Here is a 27908-nt window from a genome sequence, read left to right as displayed (position 1 = left end):
AAAAATACTGTTGAACTAAGTGCTTTTTTTCCAATCACTCTACATATAACATTAAAAAAACTTGGGAATATTTATTACTGTATATTTTTTTGATAAATGAGAATGCTTTTTTTTTTAAAAAAAAATAATAGGTAGTAACCAAGAGAGAGGAGAAAACAAGGAGCAAACGATAAATTAAACTTGAAATTGAGCTTATATTAGGATAAAATTTTGTTTTCTTTGGAATATACATTCATGATATTTGCATTATCGTGGCAGTCTTTAATAATTATTTTTAAGAACTTGTGCTATTTCTTTTCTTTTCTTTCGCTTTCTAAATATTTGTTATACTCATTTTTTTTCATCTTCAGTACTTAATTCATAAAATTTCCATTCTTTATCATTTGATATTTCAGGTTTACCTTCACCAATAATAGCGATGGAATTCAAATTTTCTTTTTCTTGTTTTTCTAAATAAATCTTGGCGACTTCTTTAACATCATCTTCTGTTACAGCAAGTAATTGCTCGCGTCGTCTATAAAACGAAAATTCAATGTTTAAGTCTTTTTTCTTAGAGGGAAAATAAATTTAAAAATTGAATAATTAAAAGTTACTTTTGTCTTTGTTCATCTGTTATCTTTCCTGTGAAATAATTCATCCCTTCTTCAGATACGCTTATAGGTTCATCAATTTTTTTAAATGTAGATAATTTTGCCTCATCGATTTCCTACAGAAGAACAAAATCATTTATCACACTTTTCTTTCATTATAAAAGCTAAATAACATTTATAAAAGACTTACTTGTTGAGTAAATTTTCTTTTTCCAACCCACTCAATACTATCCCGATATGTTTTTAAGGTCTCCAAAGTTTTAGGATCTCTATAGGAGAAAAACGAAAATATACCCGTACTTGCATTATAGGTTGCACCTCCTCCATATGCACCATTTCTTTCACGTATTTCTCGATGAAGATAATGTGTACGCATTAACGACGAAAGAATCTAAAAATAGATATATATATGTTCATATATTTAAAAACATAAATAAGCATGAAAAAGATACCTATACTGAAAAATAATTTACTTGTAATTTAGCTCCATCAGGATGCGTATAAGGTACTCCTTTAAAAGCTTGAGCACAAAAATTTACCGCAAATGGTAAAGGAAAAAATGCCTTTTCATGTGTTGGTTGAAATGAAGACTAATGAAAAATTGCAGTTTTTTTTTAAAAAAATATATTTAACAAAAAAAAACCAAATATTATTTTTTAAGTGGATATGAATTCTAATAATTAACTCACTTGTTCATTACTCTGTGATATTTTTTTTTCAGGTAATTCAATTAAGAAGTTACTTAATGCATTTATATTTTGATCTACATTCTCTGAACCACAAGTAATTGCTACTCTTAAAGATTGTTTACTTAACACGTATTCGGAAATTTCCTAAAATATATTATATTTAGTAAATTGATACATACATTATTAACAAGTAAAATCTTTTTCAATGAAATTTACCTTCAATTTTTGAATTATAGTATCAAAATCTTCATTAGCTGCTAGTTTGTTCATAAAATGTACTTGTGTCATACCACCATAAATCTCTGCTTTACTCTATTGTAATAGGAATATAATTGAATAAATCATAAAGATAAAAATTTACAGTATTGAAAATTTTTATTTACCATAGTAGGAATTAATTTTGATCCGGCGAAAGTACTTGCATATTGATGTCCCGATTCAACAACTGAATTCATCATATTAGTTGCATTCTATCACACAAATAAATAAATATATTAAATTAACTTATTATTAAATTTCATTAATCAGATTGACTTACAGCATAAATAATAGTTCTCAATTTGTCAACATTATCAAAATTCGTCTCACATAAGAGTTGTTTTAATATATCATACATATGATTAATATTTCTATCAAGACTATGTGATGTAATTAATAATCCATCCTCATGTTGATTTAAATCTAAAAGAAAAAAAATTTTTTAATATATAATTTATTTTTTTAAAAAAAAGAAGACAGCAATTTTGAATCTGTCATGTATTTACCAGAATGATTTGTTGATAAAAAAGTTGAAACATTTATGCCACCAGTATATAATCTTATATCATCATCAATTACTGCCATAGTTTTAGATTTTGTTCCCAAAGAAGTTAATGCTTGAGCAAATAAAGGCAAATAAATTCTTAAATCTTCTTTTAATCCTTCAATTTTATTAATAATCCTAAAATAAGTTATTTCATTTGTACTTGTATTTCTCCATTGTACAGGACATTTATTAACATCAGTAAATTTCAATTCAAATTTTTTCGTTTGTTTATCTATGTCTTGTATTTTTAAACTTGGTAAAACAGATAAATCTTCTTCTTCTTCTTGCTTTTTTAACAACTCTATTGATTGCATATAAACTTTTTCTTTTTCTTCTGATGTAAGTGTTGATGTTTTAGCTTCTAATCGGGATTGTTCTTCTTTTAATAATTTTTCTGTATATGATGAATCTGGTGTCATTACTGATATAAGTGTATGTGGATTATTTATAAAGTATTTTTTTACTAAATTTTGAAAGAATGGTTCTGTCTTTAATTTTTCTCTTAATAATTTAATATTCTAAAAATTAAAATATATATATATATATTAAAAAACAACTTAAAATCATGATAATGCAATAATAACAAAATAGTTATTTTTTACATTATTAATTTCCAGAAATTCAGCAGGATTGCTACCATTAAACCATCCAGAACTTATTAAATGCATAAGACTTAAACCAAAAGATGCAGTTTTCTATAATAAAAAATATTAATAACATATTTATTAGACTTTTATATAATATTATAATCAACTTACATGTTTTATACTTAATTCAGTTTGATGTATTGCTGCTTCAATACGTTTTGAATCAAATCCATTTTGTGACACATCTTCCAATACTTTATTTATAGTTTCTTCAGCCTATTAATAAGAAAAACTTCAAATATTAGCAATATAAGACATTGTATAAAAAATATATAATAATAATTACCAATGGAACATATTTTTCATTCATTCCTTGTAATCCAATACTCATATAGCTTATTCTATAATTGATATGTTTATATAAATCAATAATTATTATAATAAATTTCATACTTAATTTATAATAATTTACTTAGTTGAAGAATCATATCCGGTATTTTCAGAGAAATCAGATCCAATATTTCCATCTATAAGTGCTTTATACATTGGAGATGCATGGCCATCCAATAATAAATAACTAAATATTTTTAAAACAAAAGTTTCAAAAGTATCCTACAAAAAAAAATTTCAAATTAAAAAAAAAATTAAACAAAATAATGAATCATAATATAATAGTACATTACATTTATATTATTAGTCAAAAATGACATGGACATTTTAGTCTGTTTTTCAGAATTAATCACTAATTAATTATAATAAAATTAATAAAAATAATTTCATTTGAATACATAATGAATTTTAATTGAAACCAATTTCTTACTTGGATCAAGAGGTCCATATAAACTAATCCTTTTTGGAGAAGAACCAAATGGTTTAACATTTTTTATACCCTCATCAAGACTTGATTTCTCAAACCCTCTAATTTTATTATTAATTGTTGCTAAATGATCACTTAATGGAAAATTTCCTATAAAATATTGATAATAAAGTAAATTATACACATTTATAAACATAAAAGACTTTTTAATATTCTAAATATCTTACCATAAGTATAGAACTTTGCATTACTTGGATGGTAATGAGTTTTATGAAATTGTAAAAGTTCTTGATATGTTAAATCGGTTATATATTTTGGATCACCCCCACTGTTATTTCCATAAGTTGTGCCTGAAAACATATTTTCTTGTACCCCATTATAAAATAAATATCCTGCATCTGACTAATATATAATAAGAATAATTACTTTATTTTATTATAATAAAGTTAACAAAGTTTATAAAAAATCTTTTTACCATTACACCTTTCATTTCATTATATACAACTCCTTTAAATTGTAAAGGTGTTGATTTATCATTAGGTTGCTTATGTTCAAGTCTCCACCCTTCTTGCTTGAAATCCAATTCTCTCAAATAAGGATGAAATGTTGCATCCATGTAAACATCTCTTAAATTATCATAATCAAGTTTATGTGTTGTTGAAAATGGATAAATTGTATAATCATTTGCTGAATAAAATTTAAAAAATGAGAAAACAATTAACCAACCAAATAAAAATATAATGTAAATTATACCTGTCATAGCGTTCATAAAATTTGCTAAAGTTCGATTCAACATTTTAAAAAATGGATCTCTCACCGGAAACCTTTTACTTCCACATAATGTTGTATGTTCCTGTATTATTTAAAAAAAATTCGACTGTAAAATTATATAACAAAAGAAATTTAATTTAAAATATTTACTTACTAATATGTGAGGAGTCCCGCTGCTATTCATAGGAGGTGTGGAGAAACCTACACCAAATACATTATTGTTATCATCTCTTGCAATATGTAAATGCGAAGCACCCGTTTTTTCATGTATAAGCTGTGTTGCTGTTAGTTCAAGTTCTGGTATATGATTTATCTAAAATTAAAAATCAAATATTATATAAAATTTCTTTTCTTAAATTTACGATAAGAAAATATACCTGTTCAACACGAAACCCATGAAGTTTATCATTAAGTTTAAACTCTAAAAGATGTAAAAATATAAAAATCAAGAAAAAAATAAGAATTTGATTGTTTTAATAATAAAAATATATGTATATATGTATAAATATATCGATATTACTACCTTCACCAACGACACGCGAATAAGACTTTTTACAAATAAAATTTAATATTTTATTATTATGAGGTGAAGTTACTTTTTGAAGTTTTTGAAAGTTTCGACGAATAAGCAATGAATTCATGCTTTATATAATTTAAAATTTTATGATTTATTTTTGATAAAATTTGATTTAAAAAAACAAGATGAAGAGATTGAATTTTTTTTTTACAAAATGTAAATCATCTAAATCAGGTAGTGATTTACGTCGAATTTACGTCAGTTAACTACTGTTGTCATATTTAAAAGTCCGGCTAATAATGTTAATAATGTTTTACATTAGCCGATATAAAAAATTTTACATTTATTATATTCACATCACAGATAAATTAAATAAATAAAAACACGAGAAAAAATATCATTCAATACGAAGAATCTTGGAAGGATTTTCTTCTTCCTCTTCGTCAGAATCCAACAATTCAATGACATCAACCTCCTTTGTATATGTTCGTTTATTTTTTGGTGTATAATTTTCCAAATCGATAACCTCATTATTATTTCTATTTTCGCTTTCGTCAGTAACTTCAATTACATTATCTGAATGTATAACAGCAGCTCTAATAATTTTATATTTCGTCTTTACCACTGTAGGACTTTGAGGTTCTTCTCCTTTAATATTAAAAGAATATGGTTTTACATCTCCCAACAATCCGGGAACACTTGGAGAAAGATGGTTTGGTTGGTCGATTTCTGGTAAATTGCATCCTCTAATTGAAAGCCAAGTAGCAGGACGATAATGTAGATGCAATACAGCAACGGGTTCGTCACCTTGTCTTTCCATTGTTGCCACAGCTTGTCGATTAGAAAATCCTTCGGCTTCCTCAAATGCCGTTGTAAATTTAATACCACAAGTTGATTTTGCTTCAGCTACTTTTACTTGATTTACAGAAAAATTAGGTATATAAACTGGCGTTTGAGGTATAACTCTCGCTTTATAAAAATAAACTGAAATTGCTCCTAATCCACCATATGGTTTTCTCTGAAGAGGTATTTCTGGATTATCTATCTCATATAATTGAGAAATTTCAAATTTGAAAAAATATTTCTTACTAAGTGTATTATTCCAAAAACAATCTTTTTCTCGAGGTGATGAATTTGAAACTTCTCGATAAGTATAATCATATTCTCCATCAACATATACATATGCCATTAGAGGAGACCACATAGATGCTCTTGAAGAAGAAAACCTAATGGAATATTTCATTTCCGGTTTAACAGCGATATATGTTACATCATCACTATAATGATTATGAATGATTAAAAAATTTATACATTGAAGAAAAAAAATGACTTGCATTAATAATCCATTTGTCTTACTTACCTATATGTTTTTTGTCTTGTTGATTCATCCAATACATAAGACGAATCAGTTGTGGGCTGATAATAAATAAATAAGTAAGTAAATAAATAAAAGAAAGTCCACACTTCCGTCAAATTGACAAAAAATTCAACAATTATTTACATTTGATTCATTTATCGGAAGATTATATTCTTCCAAAGGTTGACCATTTACCAAAACTTCAAGTTGAAACCCATCTAATCGCATAATTAATTATTATCCAATAAAATCTGAAAAAGTGAATTTGAGTCTTTTTTTTTAATAATAATAGGAAAGAAATTTTTAAGAAAGTAAGCGAAAAAATATTTCACATATTTGTTTTTATAGTTTATTTTAATCAATCACGTGTTAGATTTAAACTAAATATATTATAGTCCGTAAATGTGGAGAATCAAATATATCTACCTTTTAATAAATTCCGAAAAAAATATTAGTTTAGTAGGAATAAAAATTTTAAGTGTTCGGAACTAGCACATTTATATTGATGCAAGTTTTAAGATGGTCATGTGCCACATTATAATCTATTAACTCTTTTACTGATTTTGGAATTTCATTTGAAATTCATGATGAAAGTACAAGGTCTCACAAAACAAAATAAAGCTTTTATGCCGCAGCAAAATAACGAGCTTTGATTGGTTATTAATTAATATATCCATTTTAAAGACGGTATAAACAAAATATGGAAATAAAAATGAATAAAAAAAATTCTTTGCTCCAAAATATTTTTTTTTTTCAATATAATTTTTTTTCTGTAAGAAATACTAATTACATTATCTATGAAAATGACCTTCTCGTTTATTTTACAAGCCTTAAAATTTAAAATAAAATTAAAATTCGGCAAAGCTATAATTTTATGAAATATAAAAGGTAAAAAAGATATAAAACTTTTATTCAATGTTCAATGGTTAATTTGGGGATGATGGAAAAAAAAAATATATCACGGTAATTCTGCACTAATGAGTGAAAGAGTTTACGATGAATTGTTAAATCAGATCTGACCCATCGTTAAAATAACGAATTCTTTATGTATTTTTCGATTTCTTTCATATTAACTTTGGATTATTTATTTTATAGAGTAAATAATTTACGAGTTGATTTACGTAAGTGTAGTGTTTGAAAAACCATGTATTACACCCAACAACTTTGCACGAATAAGATTCTATTTGTCATTCATAATGTGTCACACGTTAGGGGTATGTTAGGTTAGGGTTAGGATGAGTATTTAAATAATAAGAAAAATTCTAAAAATAAAAAAAATTTAAAAAAATGAAATAATTTAAGATTAAACCAAACCTTTTATTTTGAAAATTTCGTGTGGTGTACAACAAAAAAAGGTAAAACCCTTCTTCAGAAACACATTTAATACATTTGTCCAGCCAATCAAATGAAATTCATTTTATCTAAGCCACTTAAACCTGATTCCGTAATCTATAAAGTAATGATTACGTATTACAAGCTCTTTTCGTTGATATTTTTGGATCTTCACAAAAAAAAATTTTTTAAAATCTTTTAAAATTTTTGTGTAAATTGTAATAATTTTTAATAATTTTGGTAGTAAAATATAGTAAGTGATATTTTCCGCTTATAATAAAAAAAAATAATCTTAAATCTTCAAATTTTTTTTTTATTAAAAAAATAATTTATTTTTTCCTCAATAATTTATAATTTTTCATAATAAAATCAAAAGAAAAAAGTATGCATTTACAAGGATTTAATCTTGAAATTTTGGTAAATGAACAACCTTTACCAGAATATAATCTCCCAATTAATGAATCTAATGTAAGTTGATTGAGATTTAAAAATAATAATTTTTTCTTTTAAAGAAAAAATTATTTATTTTCTCTTAAATAAATAGTTAAAGAATACTAGTATTTCTTATGTTACGGATTCTTTAACACAAACGAAAAAACACAGGTAAAAATGTTTCTTTGGTTTTTTTTTCATTAAATTTTAAATTATAAGTGATTGAATTGATAAAATTTGTTCCAATTTTTTTAGTGATTTCACTACATATGTTCCAGTTATAACGCCAGGAGAACGTTACACAGTTAAATTTGAAGCTAAGCAGGCAAAACCATCTAATATTATAATCTCTCGTATATTTATAGATGGACAGTCTGATCAAGTACAACACCTTCACCAACAATCAGGTTCAAGAACAAGATCATTTTTTTGTAATAATGAAAGAACCAAAGTTTATTTCTTCAAATTCTCTTATTTTGACAAAATCGATGATTTATCTAATAATAATAATTTTAAAGTTCCTTTTCCTATTATAAAAAAATCTTCAATTCAACAACAACAAAAAAAAAATACGTATGGAAAACCTGGTTCCATAACAGTTTGTTTTTTCAAAGGGATTATTGTTGATCAAGATGCATTGCAAAGTAAAACAAAATTTGAGATAAAACAAGTAAAGTTTCCAGAGACAACTGATATCAAAAATATAGAGATTGGATATACAACCGGATTTGATGCTATGCATGCAAAAATTCAACCTGCTACTGTAACAAAAATTGTCAATCTAAAACCTATAGCAGTATTACATCTTCATTATCGTTCTGTAGATTGGTTTACAAATAAGAGATTGTCTTTACCAATTTTAAATTTTAATCAAGAAAAAAAGGATGTTACTAATAATAATGAAAATACAAAGGAATCTCAAGAAATCATTCAAGTTGAAAGTAATGATAATGTTAAACAATTGAAAAGAAATTATGAAGAAATTAGTAAAGATATTCTTAATGAAAAAGAATGTAATAATATATTGAAAAAACTGTGCTGAATGGTTCTTATTCAAAAGGTAAGAATTATTTCTTTCAAAAAATATATTTCATATTTTAAAATTTGTGAAAGATGGGTATAAAATAAAATATTGTAAAATTATTTTAGTTGTTTCCCTCTTTTTTTAGAAGGGACATTTGATTTAAAAAATAAAGAATTTAACTGCAATTAGGGCTTAATTATTTAGTAAATAATAGTATCAATATTAAATAATATATTAATTATTAAAAAAATGGAATCATTTAGAATAAATTATTGTAAAACATTTTAATATTACATTATAAAAAGTAAATTTAATTTTTTAATTATTAATGATATTAGAATATTATTCATATACAATATATATTTATTATTATTTATATTAGATAGCAAAAAAATTTCATTGAATTAAAAATAATACTTCATTAATAGATTAATAGTGATTTTTTTAAACTTTTACATTAAATATTAATAGCATTTTAATAAAAAATAACTTAATATTTTATTTTTTTTAGTTAATTTTTTTAAAAAATTGTTTTTTTCTTTATAGATAAAAAATATTCATAAAAATTCTTAAATTAGTTATAGAATCCTTTAAGGATCTTTAAAAATTTATGGATCTTTAATAAAGATTCTATAATTTCCTATTAAATTTAATTTCAAATAGTTAAATCTTTATTTGTATTATAAAGTAGTATCTTTTTAACTAAGATTTTTTATATAATACTATATTTGATTTTTTTTTATATTTTAAAAGTAAATGATTATTTTTTTTTCTAATTTCTTTAAAATTTTAAATATTTAATAAATTTAATAAATTTGTAATTATAAAGTAATTGTATTATTAAATTAAAAAGATTATTAATTATAGTTTAGAGTTTTTTATGCTTTTTTCTAATAATGTCTATCTAAACTTTTTTTGCCAAAAATTTCAGTTTTATTATCAATTAATTTTAGTTTTATCATTAACTAAACTATATAAAATTATAGTTTAATTTATTATATATCAGATATATATTTTTTTTGCTTACAGCATATTTAATACTTTATAAACCACCAGTATTACAGGATAACATATGAGTCAATTCTTGAAATCTAATTTTTTTACACAAAAATAATTTTATTAAAGTAAATATAAATTATCATTTATATAAGAATAATAAATTTATACTAGATAATGCAAAAAAAAACTAATTAATTATATAATTTTTAATTTTTTTTTAATATAAAATATCATAAAATTTAAAATATCAAATATAACTCTCATGACAAAATCATTGATAATTCTTTGTAGAAATAAGCTATATAAATAAATTTATATTCATTTGAAAGAGAAAATCAAGTTCTATCTAATGAATCTAAAATCAAGTAAATTGAATTACTAGTTGTTCAATAATCACGTTCAGTATATTTATTGAATTTTATTTAAATTTGATCATTAATTACTTCACATGTAGTGATTCAATTTGAATGATCTTTGCTCCCTAAGGTGATGCCAACTTTTATCTTTAAAATAAATTTAAAATAATTTGTTTAATATATGTAGATGTTCAGTAATCATCAATTATATTATTAATATAAAATTTTATAAGTTTGATAAAATCTGATGTAAAAAAATCTATTAAATACCTGTAGATGTAAGCTACATGAATGAAATTATATTTATTTGAAAGAGAAAATTGAGGTCTATCTAATAAGCCTAAAATCAAATGAATTGAATCACTGAATTGTGAATAATTACGTCCAATATATTTATTTTTGATTTTTAAATTTAATTTGACTTTAATCATTAATTACACCTTATCTAGTAATCCAAATTTCCTGATCTTTAATTCTTACAATAGAGCAAATTCTCAGCTTTCAAATGAATGTAAAACGATAATATTAGCATATCTTCAGGAATAGTAATGCACGATTTTGTTACCTGCACAAAGTCTGATCTGAAAATTTTATTTTCTACCAAAAAATACTTTCATAAGAGAATCCCAAATTCTTTTACTTTATTTAAAAGATTTTATTCACCATTTAAAGATTTTAGTAGAATAAATCTAATAAAATAATTTTAAAAGATAAAAAACAAATATATAATTAGTTATTTTGAAAAAAAAAAATATTTTATTATTCATTTTACAACTATTTTACATCATAATTATTTTTTATTTGCATGTATTTTTTATAAAGAAAAAACAATAAATTAAAGCTAAAAATTATGAAAAAATATATCTTTTCTACATATATAAAATATTAAGTTTTTCCTTTTACTTACTACTTAAAAATAACTGCTATATATGCTTAAAGAGTTAAAACATTTGGATACCAATATAAAGGCTTTAATGCTGAAATTAGCAAATATGTGTTTACAAATAAAAGATATACCGGGTGAATGGAGAGAAGCCTTATTGTATCCTATACTCAAGACTATGAAATGGAACACATGTTGACTAAAACAAAACCTATAATACTCTTAGAGATGTTAAGAAAAACGTTAGTTAAGATTATTATAAAAAGGTTATCAACTGTAATTGCAGAAAAAAATATACTAAAAGGTGGTAATAAAACCTCAGACATCTCTAAAACAAGTTATAACTGACTTTTGGCCAAAAATACTACTTTTCACTAAAACTCAAAAAATCGTATTTTGCAAATATCTCAACATCTAGTAATTCAATTTTGAAGAATTTTTTATTTTGTAGCCCTCATTTAACTCTACAATTTTAAAAAAAAGTTCATCGAAATCGACTACTGGGGACATTTGGCATATTTACAAAATGATTTTTTGAGCTCTCAAAAAATGCGTCAATTCTGTTGCAACACACTTTTTTACTTTGTCAATATATTAAGGGGGAAGATCTAGGAAGTGTTAGTATTAAGCGATTTTCTTTAAATTTTCATTTTAATTTTAATTTCTTCTTAGAAAACTATATAGCTTTGTTTTTAGTTAGTATTTTATTTTATTTTCTTTTCATATGTATCATGTATGTTAATTTGTAAAGTTCGATAAAATTTAATAAAGATAAAGGCTACTATACCATGTTTGCCTAAAAGTGTAACTTGATCCCAATCTGCTGAACTTATTCTTGTAAATCCTTGGTCAAAAATTTTGCAGAAGAAATTTTACTCTTCGTACTAACACAACTCTATTTTCTCAACTAACAACTAAACTTAAAGAAGTGGGTGATAATGCTAATTGTGACTATTTCATTCAAATTAAAAGAATCACTTCTCTTCCCTGTTGGTCTTTCTTATCTAATAACTGGTCCTCTTATAGTTTAGTCTGTGGTTGTTTGCCTTCTGCCTTTTTGGAAGTACTTGAGAATCTAAATATTCCTCGTCTTACTGCCATGAATGTAATTGCTGCTATTCAAAACAACTTAATCAACAAATTCTGGAAGAGAATTTGGAATCTACGTTCTTATGATAAAGAATCATGGGAACATGTGATGAACATTACTTCAAAACTTAAAAATTCCTCAAGGCCTAAAGGTTTGCCAGTTTGCCCAAATCTTCGTACCTACCTTATTTGTCTTTACCACTTCTAACTCATGTTAGTTCACATGACTCCAGAACTGATTGGTTAAAAAACTCGATGCAATATGGATTATCTTGGTTTAATCACATTTCAGGTTTTATGGGTTATCTAACAGTACTACTTGATAACAGCTTTTGCAGGATGGAGTGTCGATTTTAATAGTGAGTGCGTCATTTGTTATCTTGTTAGCATAGTTGCTTTTACTTTAGTTGGAATATATCAAGGAGGAAGATCTAGAAAGTATTAGTATTAGCGATTTTTCTTTTTGAATTTTCTTTTAATTTTAATTTCTTTCTAGAAGATTATATAGCTTTGTTTTTAGTTAGTTTTTATTTTATTTTCTTTTTTCTTGTATGTAAATTTGTAAAGTTTGATAAATAATTAATAAAGATAAAAACTGCTATGTCATGTTTACTTAAAAGTGTGACTTATGACTTGTTTTAGAGATGTCCGGGGTCCTGTGATAATCATGCGGTATTACTTAGCAGATCCACGGAAATATTATTACAGATTATCAATACTTGTATAGAAGACGCTAAAGTCAATAAAAAATATATTTGATTGATATTTCAAGACCTTTTTAAGATATACGATTAGGTAGTAGATATGGAGATTAGGGCTCTGATTAGTTTTGGTATTAGAATGGTTTTGGTATTCTGATTTATCAAACTGAACCTTTTGGTAAATTTACTGATCAGTTTCGGTAACTTTAGTTTCAGTATTGGTTTTGCAATTTACTGAACTAATTTACTGAACTGATATTTTTGGTATCAGTTTTAGTAAATTTTACTGATCATTTCAGTAAATTTTACCGATCACTTCAGTAAATTTTACTGATCATTTCAGTAAATTTACTGAACTGATTTGCTGAACATTTTGTGTCATGATAAAAAACATCACAAAACATTTTTTTGACAATTTAATAAAAACGTTTCATAATATTTTTTTTTGATAATTTAATAAAAACGTTACAAAACATTTTTATTAATTAATTAATTTTAAAAAAAACATTTCACAACATTTTTTTTTTGATAATTTAATAAAAATGTTGCAAAATGTTTTTATTTGTTAATTTATTAAAAAAAAGACATTTTACAACGTTTTTTTCGATAATATAATAGAAAACATTACAAAACATTTTTTATTAGTTAATTAATTAAAAAAAAATGTTTCACAACATTTTTTTTGTAATTTAATAAAAATGTTGCGAACCATTTTTATTTGTTAATTTATTTAAAAAAAAATGTTTTGTAACATTTTTTTTCAATAATTTAATCGAAATATTTTTTATTAGTTAATTAATTAAAAAAATGTTTTGCAAAAACGTTAAAAACTAAACTAATAATGAATTGGTAAATCAGTTCAGTTTTTGGTATTTACCAGTCAGTTTCAGTATTGATGATTACTGAAACTGATTGGTTTCAGTAATTAACAATACTGATACCAATCAATTCAGTTCAGTTTTAGTTTTGATAAAAACCGTACTGAACTAAACTAATCGGAGCCTTAGTGGAGATGTTAAAAATTAAAACTGGTGATAGATAGAATTAAAATTCTTAAAATACTGATACAATTGATTACAAACTTATTTGTGAATAGTAACTGATCCAATCAAGATGATCTATAGCTCATTGGAATCAGCTCATCAAGACAAATCGAATGGTAGTAAAATCGCATTTTTACAGTTGATAAAACGCTCTATAGTAAGGATGGTCATCAGTCTTACCAGTCTTACTCAGTCCTAAACTGGTCAGTCTCAGAACTTGTAGGACCGAACTGTGGTCTTGCATTTTTTTGTGACGCAATAGCACTGGTCTTGAGAACTGACCAGTCTTCATACCGGTCTTCATATAATAAATGATTTTTATATTAAATAAATCTATTAATCTGATTAAGGTCTTTATAAAATAATATAAAGACTGACCAATTCCAAACCAATTGATAATGACAATCACTTCTCCCTACTTGTAGAATTGCCTGTCAAAATGCAAACTCTGAAAAAGCGTTTAAGCGGAATATCTTGTCATCCAGTGATCATAAAAGGATGAAACCACCACCATTCGAATCGTCTCAACAAGATGCGTCAAATGGTATCTAAATCATATTTCTAGGATCGATATATAGCTGGTAATTATTGAATTTGTTATCAAATAGTTTTGCTGACATAATTTTTTTCTATTAATTCTAAAATCATGATTTTAATATCATTTTACGCATCTCATTGAGATGATTTGAATGGTGGTAGTTACATCCCTTTATAATTACTGAATGACGAAATATTACGTTTTAAAGTTTTTTTGTCTCAAAACTTTAAATTTTTGAAACTATAATTTCGAAAGACTTCAGAAAAAACTAAAACGCAATATCATGATTATAAAAAAATATTTTTGCATAAATATAATTAGAATTAAACCGAAAATGATTTTCTAATAAAGTTTAGGGAAAAAAAAATTTTATTTGCAAAAAAAAAGAAAAAAGACCAATCGGTTTTAAAAAGACTGTGATCCTTAAATAAAAAGACTAACAGTCTTATTATATATGAAACAGGACTGAAAGACTGCAGTCCTACATTAAGACAGACCGGTCTGTCTTTTTATGGTGTAGAACCGTAGGACTGCAGTCTTTTAGGACCGATGACCATCTTTACTCTATAATATGCAATAAAGTTTAAATTAATAGAAAGTCATCTATTGAACGTAAAGATGTGATTTTACTACCATTCGATTTATCTTGATGAGCTGATTCCAATGAGCTATAGATTGTCTTGATTGAATTAGTAGATAGCAAAATATTCTTAAATTACTATAATTATTTAAATTTAAGAGTGTAAACTTTTGTAATATTACATTTTTAGTGTAATATTTCGAAATTTTACATCACCTCCGAAATATTACATTAAATTATGCCTAAACAAATTTCCTGATGAAGAAATTCTTCCTAATAACTGATAGTATTATTAAACATATAATATATGAATATAACAAAAGAAACTTCTTAATGCAAGTCAAAATACAAATTGGATAGAAAATGATAAAAGAAAATGGCATATAAATTTCCAATAAAGTGATGTAAATATTAAATTATTTTGTTTAATATTATTTTTTCTTATTAATAAATATTTTCTATCTAATAGATGGAAACTCTTTTCGCTACTGTTCATGACCATTTTTTTTATAAACAAAAATTTTTATTTTTATTTATTTTTTTTATATACTTTCACTTCTAATACTTTAATACTTTAAATAATACACTTATACTTCAAGTTTATCTTGACAGAAATAACTCTTATGAGTTTTTAGTATAGTTTCATTTTATTTTTCACATATTTTTAACATGTTTTTAACTTGTAATTTTTGGACTTTGTTTATATTGACGTATCGCCCAGCAAAACAAGAAAAGGACACCTTCTTAAAAATGTGAATACCTCAAGACTGGCAATAATATTAAGTGAATTTTTACGAATAAAAGCAATATAGAAAGACGGACTTCTAACAAACTTTTTTTGGACAAAAAGTTTCTACAATATATGAAGGAAAATGTTCTCTACAAAGGTGACCCTACCTACTTTGATATTTTGGAGAAAGTCCAAGTGAAATACGAAAAGACTACCCCACACTTACGAAAATCTTATGGACGATATCTTTACAAGGTCTTAAATGACACTCTAGAAATATATCAGCTGGCTCTCTCTAAATCTATGAACAATATAATCTCTTTCTTTTTTCTAAGGTCCTTTCTGAAAAAGAAACGTATCAAGCTCACAAGAAAATCACCAAATAAACAATTCTGAACACATTCTCTACTCCTATTGGACGTCTTTTTGATCACATTCTAAAACCTCTTGACTTATTTACGATTAATAATAAATACAGAGGAAGCCTTCCGTATTAGGCAATACCCAATAAGTGACACTGGATTTGAAAATTTTATCAGAACTAATAAAAATTCAACAGGCTGAATGTTGTGCCTTCCCTGTGAAAATGCATATACACAGTGAAATTTGATAAACCGGATCTATCGGTTCTACTAAAAATATCCGGTTTATCGGGATATCCGGTTTAGCGAAAAAATTTCGATATATTGAAAATCTATTATATTGAATTTTTAAAAAATTTTCATGCTAATAAAACTAATATACACTATAATTTGATTTTTTCATCTAGTTTTAAGTAATAGAGGTCATGAAAATGAATATAAAATATTTTAATTGAATATATAAGTAATACTTAACTTCAGCCGGAATTAAGATTTTTATAATTCCGGCCAAATTTAAGATTTACCGCATCACGTTACTTAAATTTTATTGGTTCTCAGTCACGTGATCCGGTTTATCGAATCATTTTTACTATAGCTGGTTAGAAAATTGATCCGTTATAGCGAATATCGAGCTTTTACTAGTAAACTCCGGTATATCAAGCCTATTTTAATATACGTGATTTGGTTCCAGCAAAAAAGTCCAGTTTAGGCCCAAATCCGGTTTATCGAATATCCGGTTTATCGAATTTCACTGTGTACTGCTCTCTTTAAATAATGGATGACACTGCACCTTGATCTCATAGAATTCAACTCATATTCACCAAAGGCTTTAAGGAATAGAGACAAGCTGTCAGATTTAACGCTTAAAATGTTCATAATAGTTTTTATAGATAAATACATAGAATTTTATTTTTACTTTTATTTTTTCTTTTTTTTATTATTTGTTATTTTTTCTTTTAAATCAACTTTTAAATTAGATTTAACATGATTACAATTATATTATATGAATAGAACTTACAGTAAGGGTTTAATCATCGACATTGGATTATGGAGATTGTTAGTGTTTAGCTATTATCGTTGTGTGTCTAAACATCTAATAGCTTATACCATACCTGACACTGACATTCAAACTTCTACATGTAAATGGGACCTTCTTTAATAGTATAGTGCAGAACCTCTATACTCAACTATTTATGTATAATAACAATTGATTGATTATAAATTCCTAAAAAAAAAATTTTTTTATATTAAAGTAAAAAATTTAACCGATAATTTTTATAGATATGACCATTAGCTTTAAAAATTATCGGTTATTTTTTTTCTAAATTAAATTTTGGCTGAGTTTTAGCTGTTTAAAAATCTGTAATTTAAATATATTGATTAAATTTAGTCAAAATTGAGACTAGTTTAAATTTTTATATTACAGGTTTTTTTAGCCACATTTAATGTACAGATTTTTTTTTTAATATGCCAAGAAGAAAAAAAATTTTAAAACTGCAAAAAAAGATTTAATGAATAAGGTTGTTTAAATATAAGTCAATTTAATGTTATAGATGATAATTATATATCATTAAGTGAATATTTAAAAGACAGTTCAGATGAATTTATAAATGAAAGAATTCAAAAACTAAGTAATTTTACTTTAATTTGGTCAAAAAATATATATAATAAAATACAAATCTCATCATCGTATACCTGATTCATCAGTTTATAATGAAATACAATAAATAAATATATTACTATATAAATTTTAAGGTTGCTTGTTTAAACTTCTTCAAAATCCTACGATTAGTTTTGTCAAAATTTTACTATAGATTTATTATAGTTTCGGCAGAGTTTTGGCAGTTTTAGCATTTATAATAAGTTTCGGCAGTTTCGCCTTTCTTCAAAGTTTTGCCAGTTTTTTAATATAACTTTAATATAGTTTTGGCAGAATTTCACTTTTCGGTAAAATGCCATCTTGCTTAAACCTCTAAGTTTTGGCAAGCAACCTTAATAAATTTTATATCATATAACTTATAAAATCCTAATTTCTGATTGGTTAATATATGTATCTTGTGACGTTTACATAATCTGAAAAATCGAGACTTTTTTTTTTATTTTATAAATCAATTCTTTTTAATAAATAGAGTTTGATTTTTTTATAAAATTAAAATCCAATCATAAAATCAAATTTTATTTAAATTTTTTTAAGTTCCTATTATAGAGGTTCTGCACCGTACCTTGTTAGAAAAATCCAATAAGCGTACAGACTTTCCTCACTGCAGCTGGTTGGTCTTGTTAATTAATGTTATGTTTGCAAGATACTACAACTTGGTTAGAATGGAATGCCCAACATCGGTTCTAGTTGAAAGTATCAAGAAGGGACGATTTGAATATTCGATTTTACTTACTTTACAGGAACTTATAATAATTTTTTCTTTTTTGATTATGATGTAATGGGTCCTGTGATAACCTTATGAAGAAAGAGGGGCATTTTACATTAAGATAGGAAGTTTAAAGCTTTCCTTACCCTCTGAGCAAAAGCAATTACCCGACAGTGCACATGTGAGGTGCTTTTATGCATGACGAGTAGTTTAATAATTAATGATATTAGATAGTTATTTAGAGTTTTATACAGTTGTAATTAGCTTTAATTTTATTATTTAATAAACTATCAAATGCATTGTGATTAAAAAAAAAAAAAATTTCTATTATTTATTTAAAAATAAAAAAGAAGATCAAAACTATTGACAAATTATTAATGTTAAAGGACTAATTGATAGATAAATTTTACGACAATAAGCTTTGATCTGTTCAGACTGAAAATTGATATTACATTTCAGAGTTTCAGAGGAATTAGAGACCAATAAAATCAATCCAAACAAATGTAAGATTATTATCTAGAATCTCAAATATATAGAGATCATCTTTCATAAGTATTTAAGTAATTTTTACTAATTAGTATATCTTAATTTAATACTATTTTTATTTTATATAGCTATATACTTTCTTTAAAATTACATTGATAATGCAGCTTCATCAAAGTTCAACATATAAGAAATTGGAAATATAATATTAGATACACAACTAATGAGAATAATGTTCTAATTAATGCTTTAAGATGAATGAAAAATAGTTACGATAAATCCTCAAAATAGTTTATTAAGAAATATAATGAGAATAAATACTTTTTTACTAAAAGAAGCTGATTAAATTAAAAAAGAAAATAAAAATCAAGATGAAGAAGAGGATAAAAATGAGAAAAAAGATAATGAAAATCAAAAAGAAGAGGATCAAAATCATAAAAATAATGAAAATAAAAATAAGAAAGACGGAAGAGGATCAAAATAAAAAAAAAGGTATAAGTAGGACTCTGGATATTTCCAAAACAGGTCATAAGTCACACTTTCGGCAGATTGTCCCATTTTTCAGGAGTTCAAAAAATCATTTTTTGTAAATATCTCAGCATCCAGTGGGCTAATTTTGATGAACTTTTTTTAAATTGTAGAGCTAAATGAGGGCTACAAAATAAAAAAATGTTCATTAAAATTGAATCACTGAATGCTGAGATATTTAAAAAAAACGATTTTTTGAGTTTTAGTAAAAAGGGGTGTTTTTGGCCAAAAGTCTATTATGACCTTTATATTAGATATCCAGGGTCCTGTATAAGTGTCATTTCCTTTAAATATAATAGTATCAGTAAATACTAAATAGTAAGATAATTAAATAGTATAAATAACAATTTAGCAATTGGTATTTCAATAAAAACAATTTTTAATATATTAAATATTTTTAATATTTTAAATAAAACTGTAAATTTTAAATAAAAATGTATGGCAATCAGAAGATTTTTTATTGTTATCAATTGGTATACTAATATATCAAATATCAGAAAATTTGTTTAGGTATAATTTAGTGTAATATTTTGGAGGTGGTGTAAAATTTTGAAATATTACACTAAAAACGTAATATTACAAAAGTTTACGTTCTTAAATTTAAATAATTATAGTAATTTAATAATATCTCACTATCTACTGATCCAATCAAGATGATTTATAGTTCATTGAAATCAGCTTATCAAGACGAATCGAATGGTAGTAAAATCGCATTTCTATAGTTAATAAAACGCTCTATAGTATGCAATAAAATTTTAAATTAATAGAAAGTCATCTATCAAATGTAAAGATGTGATTTTACTACCATTTGATTCGTCTTGATGAGCTGATTCCAATGAGCTATAGATCGTCTTGATTGAATCAGTAGATAGTGAGATATTATTAAATCATTATAAATATTCAAATTTAAGAACGTAAACTTTTGTAATATTATGTTTTTAGTATAATATTTCAAAATTTTACACCATCTCCAAAATATTACACTAAATTACACCTAAACAAATTTCCTGATGAATAGTAAATATTCTATTGGTAACTATTAATACCTGATTGTATTCTATTAAATATTCCAATTAAAACCTAAATATTCTCTTTTTGCAATATTTTTTAATAGTAATTAAGTTTATCGATGAAAATTAAAAAAAATAGAAACCAATTAGATGGAATTTGGTCACCTGATTAGTTCCTAATTTGGCATTGTTCAACTGGTAAATTTAATTTAAAATATTCAAATATTGTGCCAAAAAATAAATATTAAATATCTGTAATATATAATAAAATGAATAAATGATGGCCGAAAATTTTATTTTCCAAATTATCACAATTTTAAAATATAGTAAAAAATGCTAATAAATGGTTTAAATTATAAAATTACAAAAATGCATGTAGTTAAACTTAAATATTAAGGCCATATTTTGATGTCATTTAGAACTAGTATTTTTTTACTTTTTGAAAAAATTAAAAAAATTAATATAAGGATTAATTTTATATTAACCAGTGGTTAATTTAAAATTAATTCACTAGGAGTGAATTTATCTCTGGTGAAATTCACCAGTAATATTATAATTTTAGTTTTATATTAATTTTGTTTATATTACGTTCACAATTTTATACACGTAAATAAAAATTTTTTATGAATTTTTTTAAACTGTAACTTTTTTTCCAAACATATTATTAAACCCATACAATTCAATTTCATAAATTAGAAATGAAATTTATAGAGAAATTTGTGTTTTTATAACACTACTAGCTGTTTAACTCCTAAAGTTTTATATTTTTTATTTAATAACTTTAGAGTGTAATTTCTCTACTTTAGTCAAATGAAATCAATTTCTTTTATTAATTAAAAGTTGTTCAACAGAGCCAAAACTACTTGTATATTATTTTTTATAAGTGTAGGTATAATACATATAAAGAAACCCATATTTTTCATAATAGTACTAACTTTCAAAATTGTTTTTTTATTTATTAACTTCAGAGCGTAATTTTACTACTTTAGTCAAATTAAATCAACTATCTAAATTAATTGAAAATTGTTCAGCAAGGTTGAAACTACGTGTATATTAATTTTCATGGGTGTAAGTATAATATATATGGAGAAACCAACATTTTTCATAATGGTACTAACTTTCAAATTTTTCTTTTTTCTGTTTACTAACTTTAGAGCGTAATTTCACCACTTTAGTCAAATGAAATCAACTTTCTAAATTAATTGAAAATTGTTCAACAAGGTCGAAACTACTTGTATATTAATTTTCATGGGTGTAGGTATAATACATATGGAGAAATCATATGGGCTGATTTGTCTTTTTTTTTTTATTTTTATTTTTTATTAGCGATTAAATTTGTAAAGAACGATACAAATATACAAAATTTTATAATAATAGTTGCAGGTACCTGATTCTAAACTAACGAATACTAACCAACTAGTTTCTATATAAGTTATGACCTGGATTTGAGACCTACTATAGTAACATACACTTAAGACGTTCTATCAACCTCGCTCTAAAAACCTGACTCCTAGGGTAAAATTAATTTTTTATTTCAACTCCTTAATACTACTGAACTCCGTTCAACTACTAACCCCTAAAAATAAGTACATAATAAAGAGCAAAGAGCGTAGTTAACTAAAACTATAAAACCCTGCATATTCGTTCCAAAGTATATATTTGATCGTAAACTTTTTAAACCACTAAAAAGGTTAAGTTGATTAATTTTTCTATTAGGATCAATATATTTATTTATCTTTATCAAGATTTTCTTTAACTTTCTTGAGATTAACTTTTAATCTTCTTTCTTTTTCTTTTTGCTTCAAGCACCTATTAATCCAAAAGTTCCAACTTTTGTTAAAAATAAAATTTTTTAATAAAACCAGAAATTTTTCTTATAATTTCTTGTTTTCAAAAATTAAGGCTGTATACGCTGCTGACTCACAAGAAATTATACCTTTAATCAAATCCATGAAGGTAATTTTCGTTTTACTATAGGTTCGATCCCAAAATGTCATTTTATTAATCAACTCAATGTCAATAATAGGATCCTTTTTTGCTTCTACTAACAAAGAATTACAAGTTTCTTCGAAAAACTTTTTTACTTCACAAATAATAGTATTCATTTCATCAGCACGTGACTCACACATCAGGACCCGAAAAATACATAAAAAGGTCACATTTGAGTTTGCTTAAAAAGAACCTAAATTTTCACAAAAATCTTGCCTTTTTTAGATAGTGCTGGCCTAAATTTTATTGTCCGTTTTGATACTGGCTAGCATTATCATAATTCCGGCCCTGAAAAGTTGCTTATTTTAGGCCAAAATCTTGCTGATCATTTATGACTTCCATATGTATTTTTCGGGATCCTCACACATCCATACGTGATCAAATGTTTCATCATGCTGTTCACAGAAGGAACATTTCCAATTATCAAATATTTTATGAGCTAAATATTTCCTTTTTTCTACAGTAGGAATTTCTTCAGTCAAAAGATTAACTGATTGTTTTTTCCGTTTTGATGAAAATATAGATGTAAAATATGTTGACTCAACTTTATCTTCAATGTCCCGATTAAGCATTAAAAATATATAATGCCAATCAACATTAACATGAGGGTGTCTATATTTACCATTTCGATTCAAATTCAAAATTTTTTCCCAATGTTGTACTTTTGATTTTTTCTTCAAAAATTGACATAAATTACATTCTATTATAATATTATTCCATTGTGGAATATAGTCTAAATTAATCAGGTTATTTGGCTTAAAAACTAAATTTGATAATTCGTCAGTATGAGTAATAAACTCATTGATGTAATTATTAAATTGATCATCACTATGTCCTTTAACTTTAATGAAATCTAAAGTAAGATTATTTGTAACAATAATTTCTCGAAGAATACTCCAATAAATATTATTCGTTTGAATCTTAAAAAATTTCCTTGGTGAAATAATAAAATTATTTCTGTCTATAATATCATAATATCCTGTAATAATATTATTCGAATCAGTATAAATAGTGACTTCACTATTACTTGGTAAAACAATCAATGCTGAAATGACTGCTAACAACTCAGCTTTATTCGATGATGGGAAATAAGAAATTTCTGAATGAAAACTATGTAAAATCATATTGTTATATGGGCTGATTTGTCTACTTTGCATTATAAAGAGTTATTGATTGATTTTCACAATTTTTGTTACTCAAAATTGTTTTGTAATACCAAAAAATCATCTGATTGATGATCACTTGACTAAATAATAAGTTGAACAAAAATTTACATTTGCAAAACTTAAATTATTAAATGTAAAAGAGCTGTGAAAAACCCATTTCACTAATAAAAAACCCATTTCTCATATATATGGAATTTTTAATATATATTATTAAAAAGTAAGTATATTTTAATAAAATATAAAGTAAAATAAAAATTTATATAGCCTTAGTAGCTATAAATATTTATAAAAGTATAATAAAAATATCATATAAAAGATGGTATCATAATAAATATTTTCAAACAATAAAAATAATTATTTTATGTCAGAGTTTGTATTACCATCTTTAAATGCAAATATATCAAGATTCACTGATCCGTTTTCTATAATTTTAGGCTCGTTGAAAAGCCCCTTGTTCTGAACTTTCACAGGTCGAAATGCTAAAAATCGGCAAAAAAAATGGCGCGAAAAGCAGTGGCTATTCTTGGCTATTCTTGGCTATTCTTGGCTGTTTTTGGCTATTTACGAATTAACCTATACTATTTGTAAATAGTTTATACAAATTTGCGAATAGTTTATATAAATTTGCAAATAGTTTATGCGATTTGCGCCATTTTTTTTGCCTATTTTTGATCATTTGACGTGTGTTTATAGGCGAAAAAAGAGCTCGCCGATTGAATTGTTAGATCTGGAAATATTTACGTTTAAAGTTGAAGTACGAACTTTTTAACATGCTTAAATGCAAATATCTTGGGATCTACTGATCCATTTTTTATAAATTTAGGCTCTTTGGAAAGCCTTTGATCTGGTCTATATGAACGAAAAAAGAGCTTGCCAATTGGATTACTAGATCTGGAGATATTTACGTTTTAAGTTGAGATACAAATTTTTAACATATATAGTATAAGAATTATATTAATTTAAAAGAAATATTTACCAAATTATAGTATAAAAAAATTTTTTAATACTCATTTCCAATTTACTGTATATTATATAGTATTTTGTATAATAAAAATGTAATAAAATTAATATTTTAATTAAAGGTAGACAAATCAGCCCATATGCTTTACATTTTTCATAACGGTACTAACTTTCAAAATTTTTTTCTGTTTATTAACTCTTCAGCGCGTAATTTCACCACTTTAGTCAAATGAAATCGACTTTCTAAATTAATTGAAAATTGTTCAGAAAGGTCGAAACTACTTGTATATTAATTTTCATGGGTGTAGGTATAATACATATGGAGAAATCTACATTTTTCATATCAGTACTAACTTTTGAATTTTTCTTTTTCTGTTTATTAACTTCAGCACGTAATTTCACCACTTTAGTCAAATGAAATCGACTTTCTAAATTAATTGAAAATTGTTCAGCAAGATCAAAACTACTTTTGGGTATAGGTATAATACATATGGAGAAAACTATGTTTTTCATCATGGTACTAACTTTCAAATTTTTCTTTTTTCTATTTACTAACTTTAGAGCGTAATTTCACCACTTTAGTCAAATGAAATTTACTTCCTTTATTAATTGAAAGTTGTTTAGCAGTATAAAATCTACTTAATACTTGTAGGATTTATCCATTTTTTATAATAAAACTAACTTATGAATTATTGTATAATATATTATTATATTTAAATATATATATTTTTTTTTTTTTTTTTTTGCAAGGTAGTGCAATTCATGAGTTTATTAGTTATACGAAAGTACAGGAGTGTCTGCTAAATATATAACTAATCTATTAAAACTCTGAACCAGTTCCCCATCCTATAGATTGCTCCTGTACCCTACCAGGACCCCGCTTACTTCTAATAAAGGTCTCCGGGCAAAATTTCAGATTTACTAGTAATTTTACCAACCTTTCTTATCTCATAATTTTACCATATATATATAGTGACCTTTTAAAATTATATTAAATTTTACCTTAGATTTTCAGAGACCTAAATTTTTTTAAATATTAAATAAACAAAATATTTTATAATCATTACAATAAATTTTAAAAATTTTTTATTTTTACTAAGTTTAATTCTTATTCTTTAAAGATAAATAACTTTTATTAGTAAAAAAAGTACTTTGAATTACAAAAATACTATAAAAAAAATCTTAAAGACACACATCTTTAACTTTACTTCGAAACTATTATTCACTTACTTTCTTTAAAAAAATCTAATTGATTTTTTTTTAAAAAAAATAAATTCGTAATTGGTATTATTATGAAAAAATGCTCGTACCCCATAAGTATTAATCCAACTGCTATGAAAATATTTATTTAAATATTTTCGACCTTGCCGAACAACTTTACTTAAGCATGAAAAAGTGATTTCATTTGACCAAAGTGCCCAAATTACGCCCTATAATCACTGATCGGGAAAATAAAAAAAAATTAAAAGTGCGAAAATTGCTCGTATTCTGTAAATATTAAACTGATTCTTATGAAAATTAATATTCAGGTAGTTTCGATCTCGCCGAACAATATTACTTAAGCTTAAAAAGGTGATTTCATTTGACTAAAATGCCCAAATTACGCTCCGAATTTAATAAACAAAAAACGTAAATTTTAAGTTAATATTAAAATAAAAAAATGCTCGTATGCAATAAATATTACTCCAACTGCTATAAAAATTCAAATATAAGTAGTTCGACCTTACTAAACAACTTTCTTAGATAGTAAAATATGATTTGATTTAACCAAAGTACTGAAATTAAATTCTGAAGTTGCTAATTGCTGTACGAATTTTTATATTTTAAAAGCTAATTTTTGTAATAATTTTCAAAAAGATAGTGCTAATGCAAATAAAATTAAAAATATAAAATGGTTTTTACAAGTATAAAGAAGAGAATAAATTTTTTATTTTGAGAAAAAATTATAAAACGTATATTACCAAATATTGTAATAATTGTTGTACAATATTTCAAATTAGTATATATAAGGTAAATATTAAATTTTATATACAATTTTACCTTATTATTTACCGAAACATTTGTAAACTTATATTTGATTTTACCTTATAAAACTGGAAACCTATTTTAACTTTACCTTACATATCCGGAGACCTTTATTTGTCATATATATAATTTTACCTTTATCTATTAAGAGACCTAAAATTTTTTTTTAATATAAATTTTACCTTATATTTTCGGAGACCTCTATTAGAAGTAAGCGGGGTCCTGCCCTACCATCACCAATATAAAATTCACCTATATCCTCCCATAGTAGCTATCAGATTATATAGGATCATTATTATCATATGGCTTTAGTATGTGCTTTCACTACCCTCTAAACAAAAAGAAAAATTATATTTGTATTTGTACATCTTAGTATTATTATATACCTTCCAAATCACCCTATTTCCTTCTCTGATAAGTTGGTCTATATATTGTCTAGTTTTTCCAAGAGCAATTGACCATTGTTCACTATGTTTAAGAATTTTCCTTCCCTTTAAGTCATAAGTATCACCTTCTATTTGTTGAGTTAGAGTTCGTTCATATGTAATATGTTGATGTGCTGGTATTTTCTTCCTTAAGTCTTGCTTCTTGATTCCTTTTGTGCGTTCCCATTCTGTTATTAAGTTGCAATGTGATTGCCAAATGATTTTATAAAATTCATTAATAAATATTTCTAAAAAAAGAGTAGTAATTGTTAGTGTAGCTTTTTCTGACTTAAAAATAAGCTTGATTTCTCTATATTTTTCTTTAGGAAAAAAAATTTTTAGCATTAAATGTACGAAGGGAATAGGTAACTCTTGATTAGGATCTATTGTATGGCTAAAAAAATTTCTATTCCACAAAAGTAATAGTTGTGTATCCTCTTGATTTAGTTGGAGATATTTCTCTTGCGAAAGTAAGTCTTTAAGCATTTGATCACATTTATGCATAGTGTTGTTCACCACCATTAACCATTTGTCTCTAAGTTGCTGACAATAGATTATGTGATCATCGTCTTCATTTTCTTCAAGACACATTCTGCACTTTACATCTCCATATAGATCATATCTCCTTTCTTTCATAATCTCTAAGTTGGTAGCAGATTATTTGTCAGTTTCAGGTGCTTAATAAATCTGTCATTTATTGTTGATGTTGTACAATTAAGAACTGTGTTTTTTTTAAGTAATTCCCATGTGACTT

At 24.8% G+C, this 27908-nt stretch overlaps 5 protein-coding genes across 5 annotated transcripts; 1 reads left to right on the top strand and 4 right to left on the bottom strand.

The window, feature by feature from the left end:
- Nucleotides 1–53: 53 nt before the first annotated feature.
- On the bottom strand, nt 54–4900 carry OCT59_011047 (uncharacterized protein; the record flags this gene model as incomplete). Its single annotated transcript, XM_025314003.2, has 21 exons — nt 54–514; nt 594–706; nt 781–981; nt 1064–1180; nt 1280–1423; nt 1496–1591; nt 1663–1749; nt 1818–1960; nt 2044–2602; nt 2687–2779; nt 2843–2947; nt 3018–3072; nt 3144–3283; nt 3355–3413; nt 3492–3638; nt 3716–3890; nt 3964–4175; nt 4242–4341; nt 4414–4572; nt 4637–4680; nt 4783–4900. The coding sequence occupies 21 exons, from the start codon at nt 4898–4900 to the stop codon at nt 331–333; spliced, it is 3051 nt and encodes a 1016-aa protein (XP_025186086.1). The 3' UTR covers nt 54–330.
- A 273-nt stretch (nt 4901–5173) lies between these two features.
- On the bottom strand, nt 5174–6361 carry OCT59_011046 (uncharacterized protein; the record flags this gene model as incomplete). Its single annotated transcript, XM_066136259.1, has 3 exons — nt 5174–6053; nt 6137–6192; nt 6278–6361. 3 exons carry the CDS (start codon nt 6359–6361, stop codon nt 5174–5176), a joined length of 1020 nt encoding a protein of 339 aa, XP_066000903.1.
- A 1488-nt stretch (nt 6362–7849) lies between these two features.
- On the top strand, nt 7850–9115 carry OCT59_011045 (uncharacterized protein; the record flags this gene model as incomplete). The annotated part of the gene is made up of 3 exons (XM_066136258.1): nt 7850–7933; nt 8010–8068; nt 8153–9115. 3 exons carry the CDS (start codon nt 7850–7852, stop codon nt 8937–8939), a joined length of 930 nt encoding a protein of 309 aa, XP_066000902.1. The 3' UTR covers nt 8940–9115.
- Nucleotides 9116–24947: 15832 nt separating this feature from the next.
- On the bottom strand, nt 24948–25220 carry OCT59_011044 (uncharacterized protein; the record flags this gene model as incomplete). The annotated part of the gene is made up of 1 exon (XM_066136257.1): nt 24948–25220. One exon carries the CDS (start codon nt 25218–25220, stop codon nt 24948–24950), a length of 273 nt encoding a protein of 90 aa, XP_066000901.1.
- Nucleotides 25221–26907: 1687 nt separating this feature from the next.
- OCT59_011043 (uncharacterized protein) lies at nt 26908–27790 on the bottom strand (the record flags this gene model as incomplete). Its single annotated transcript, XM_066136256.1, has 2 exons — nt 26908–27000; nt 27116–27790. 2 exons carry the CDS (start codon nt 27788–27790, stop codon nt 26908–26910), a joined length of 768 nt encoding a protein of 255 aa, XP_066000900.1.
- Between the last annotated feature and the right edge of the window lie 118 nt (nt 27791–27908).

The sequence above is a fragment of the Rhizophagus irregularis genome, chromosome 19 (genome assembly GCF_026210795.1).
Source record: "Rhizophagus irregularis chromosome 19, complete sequence".
NCBI classification, from domain to species: domain Eukaryota; kingdom Fungi; phylum Glomeromycota; class Glomeromycetes; order Glomerales; family Glomeraceae; genus Rhizophagus; species Rhizophagus irregularis.
The sequence above is the reverse complement of the archived record's forward strand: the minus strand, read 5'-3'. Positions and strand labels throughout refer to the sequence as shown.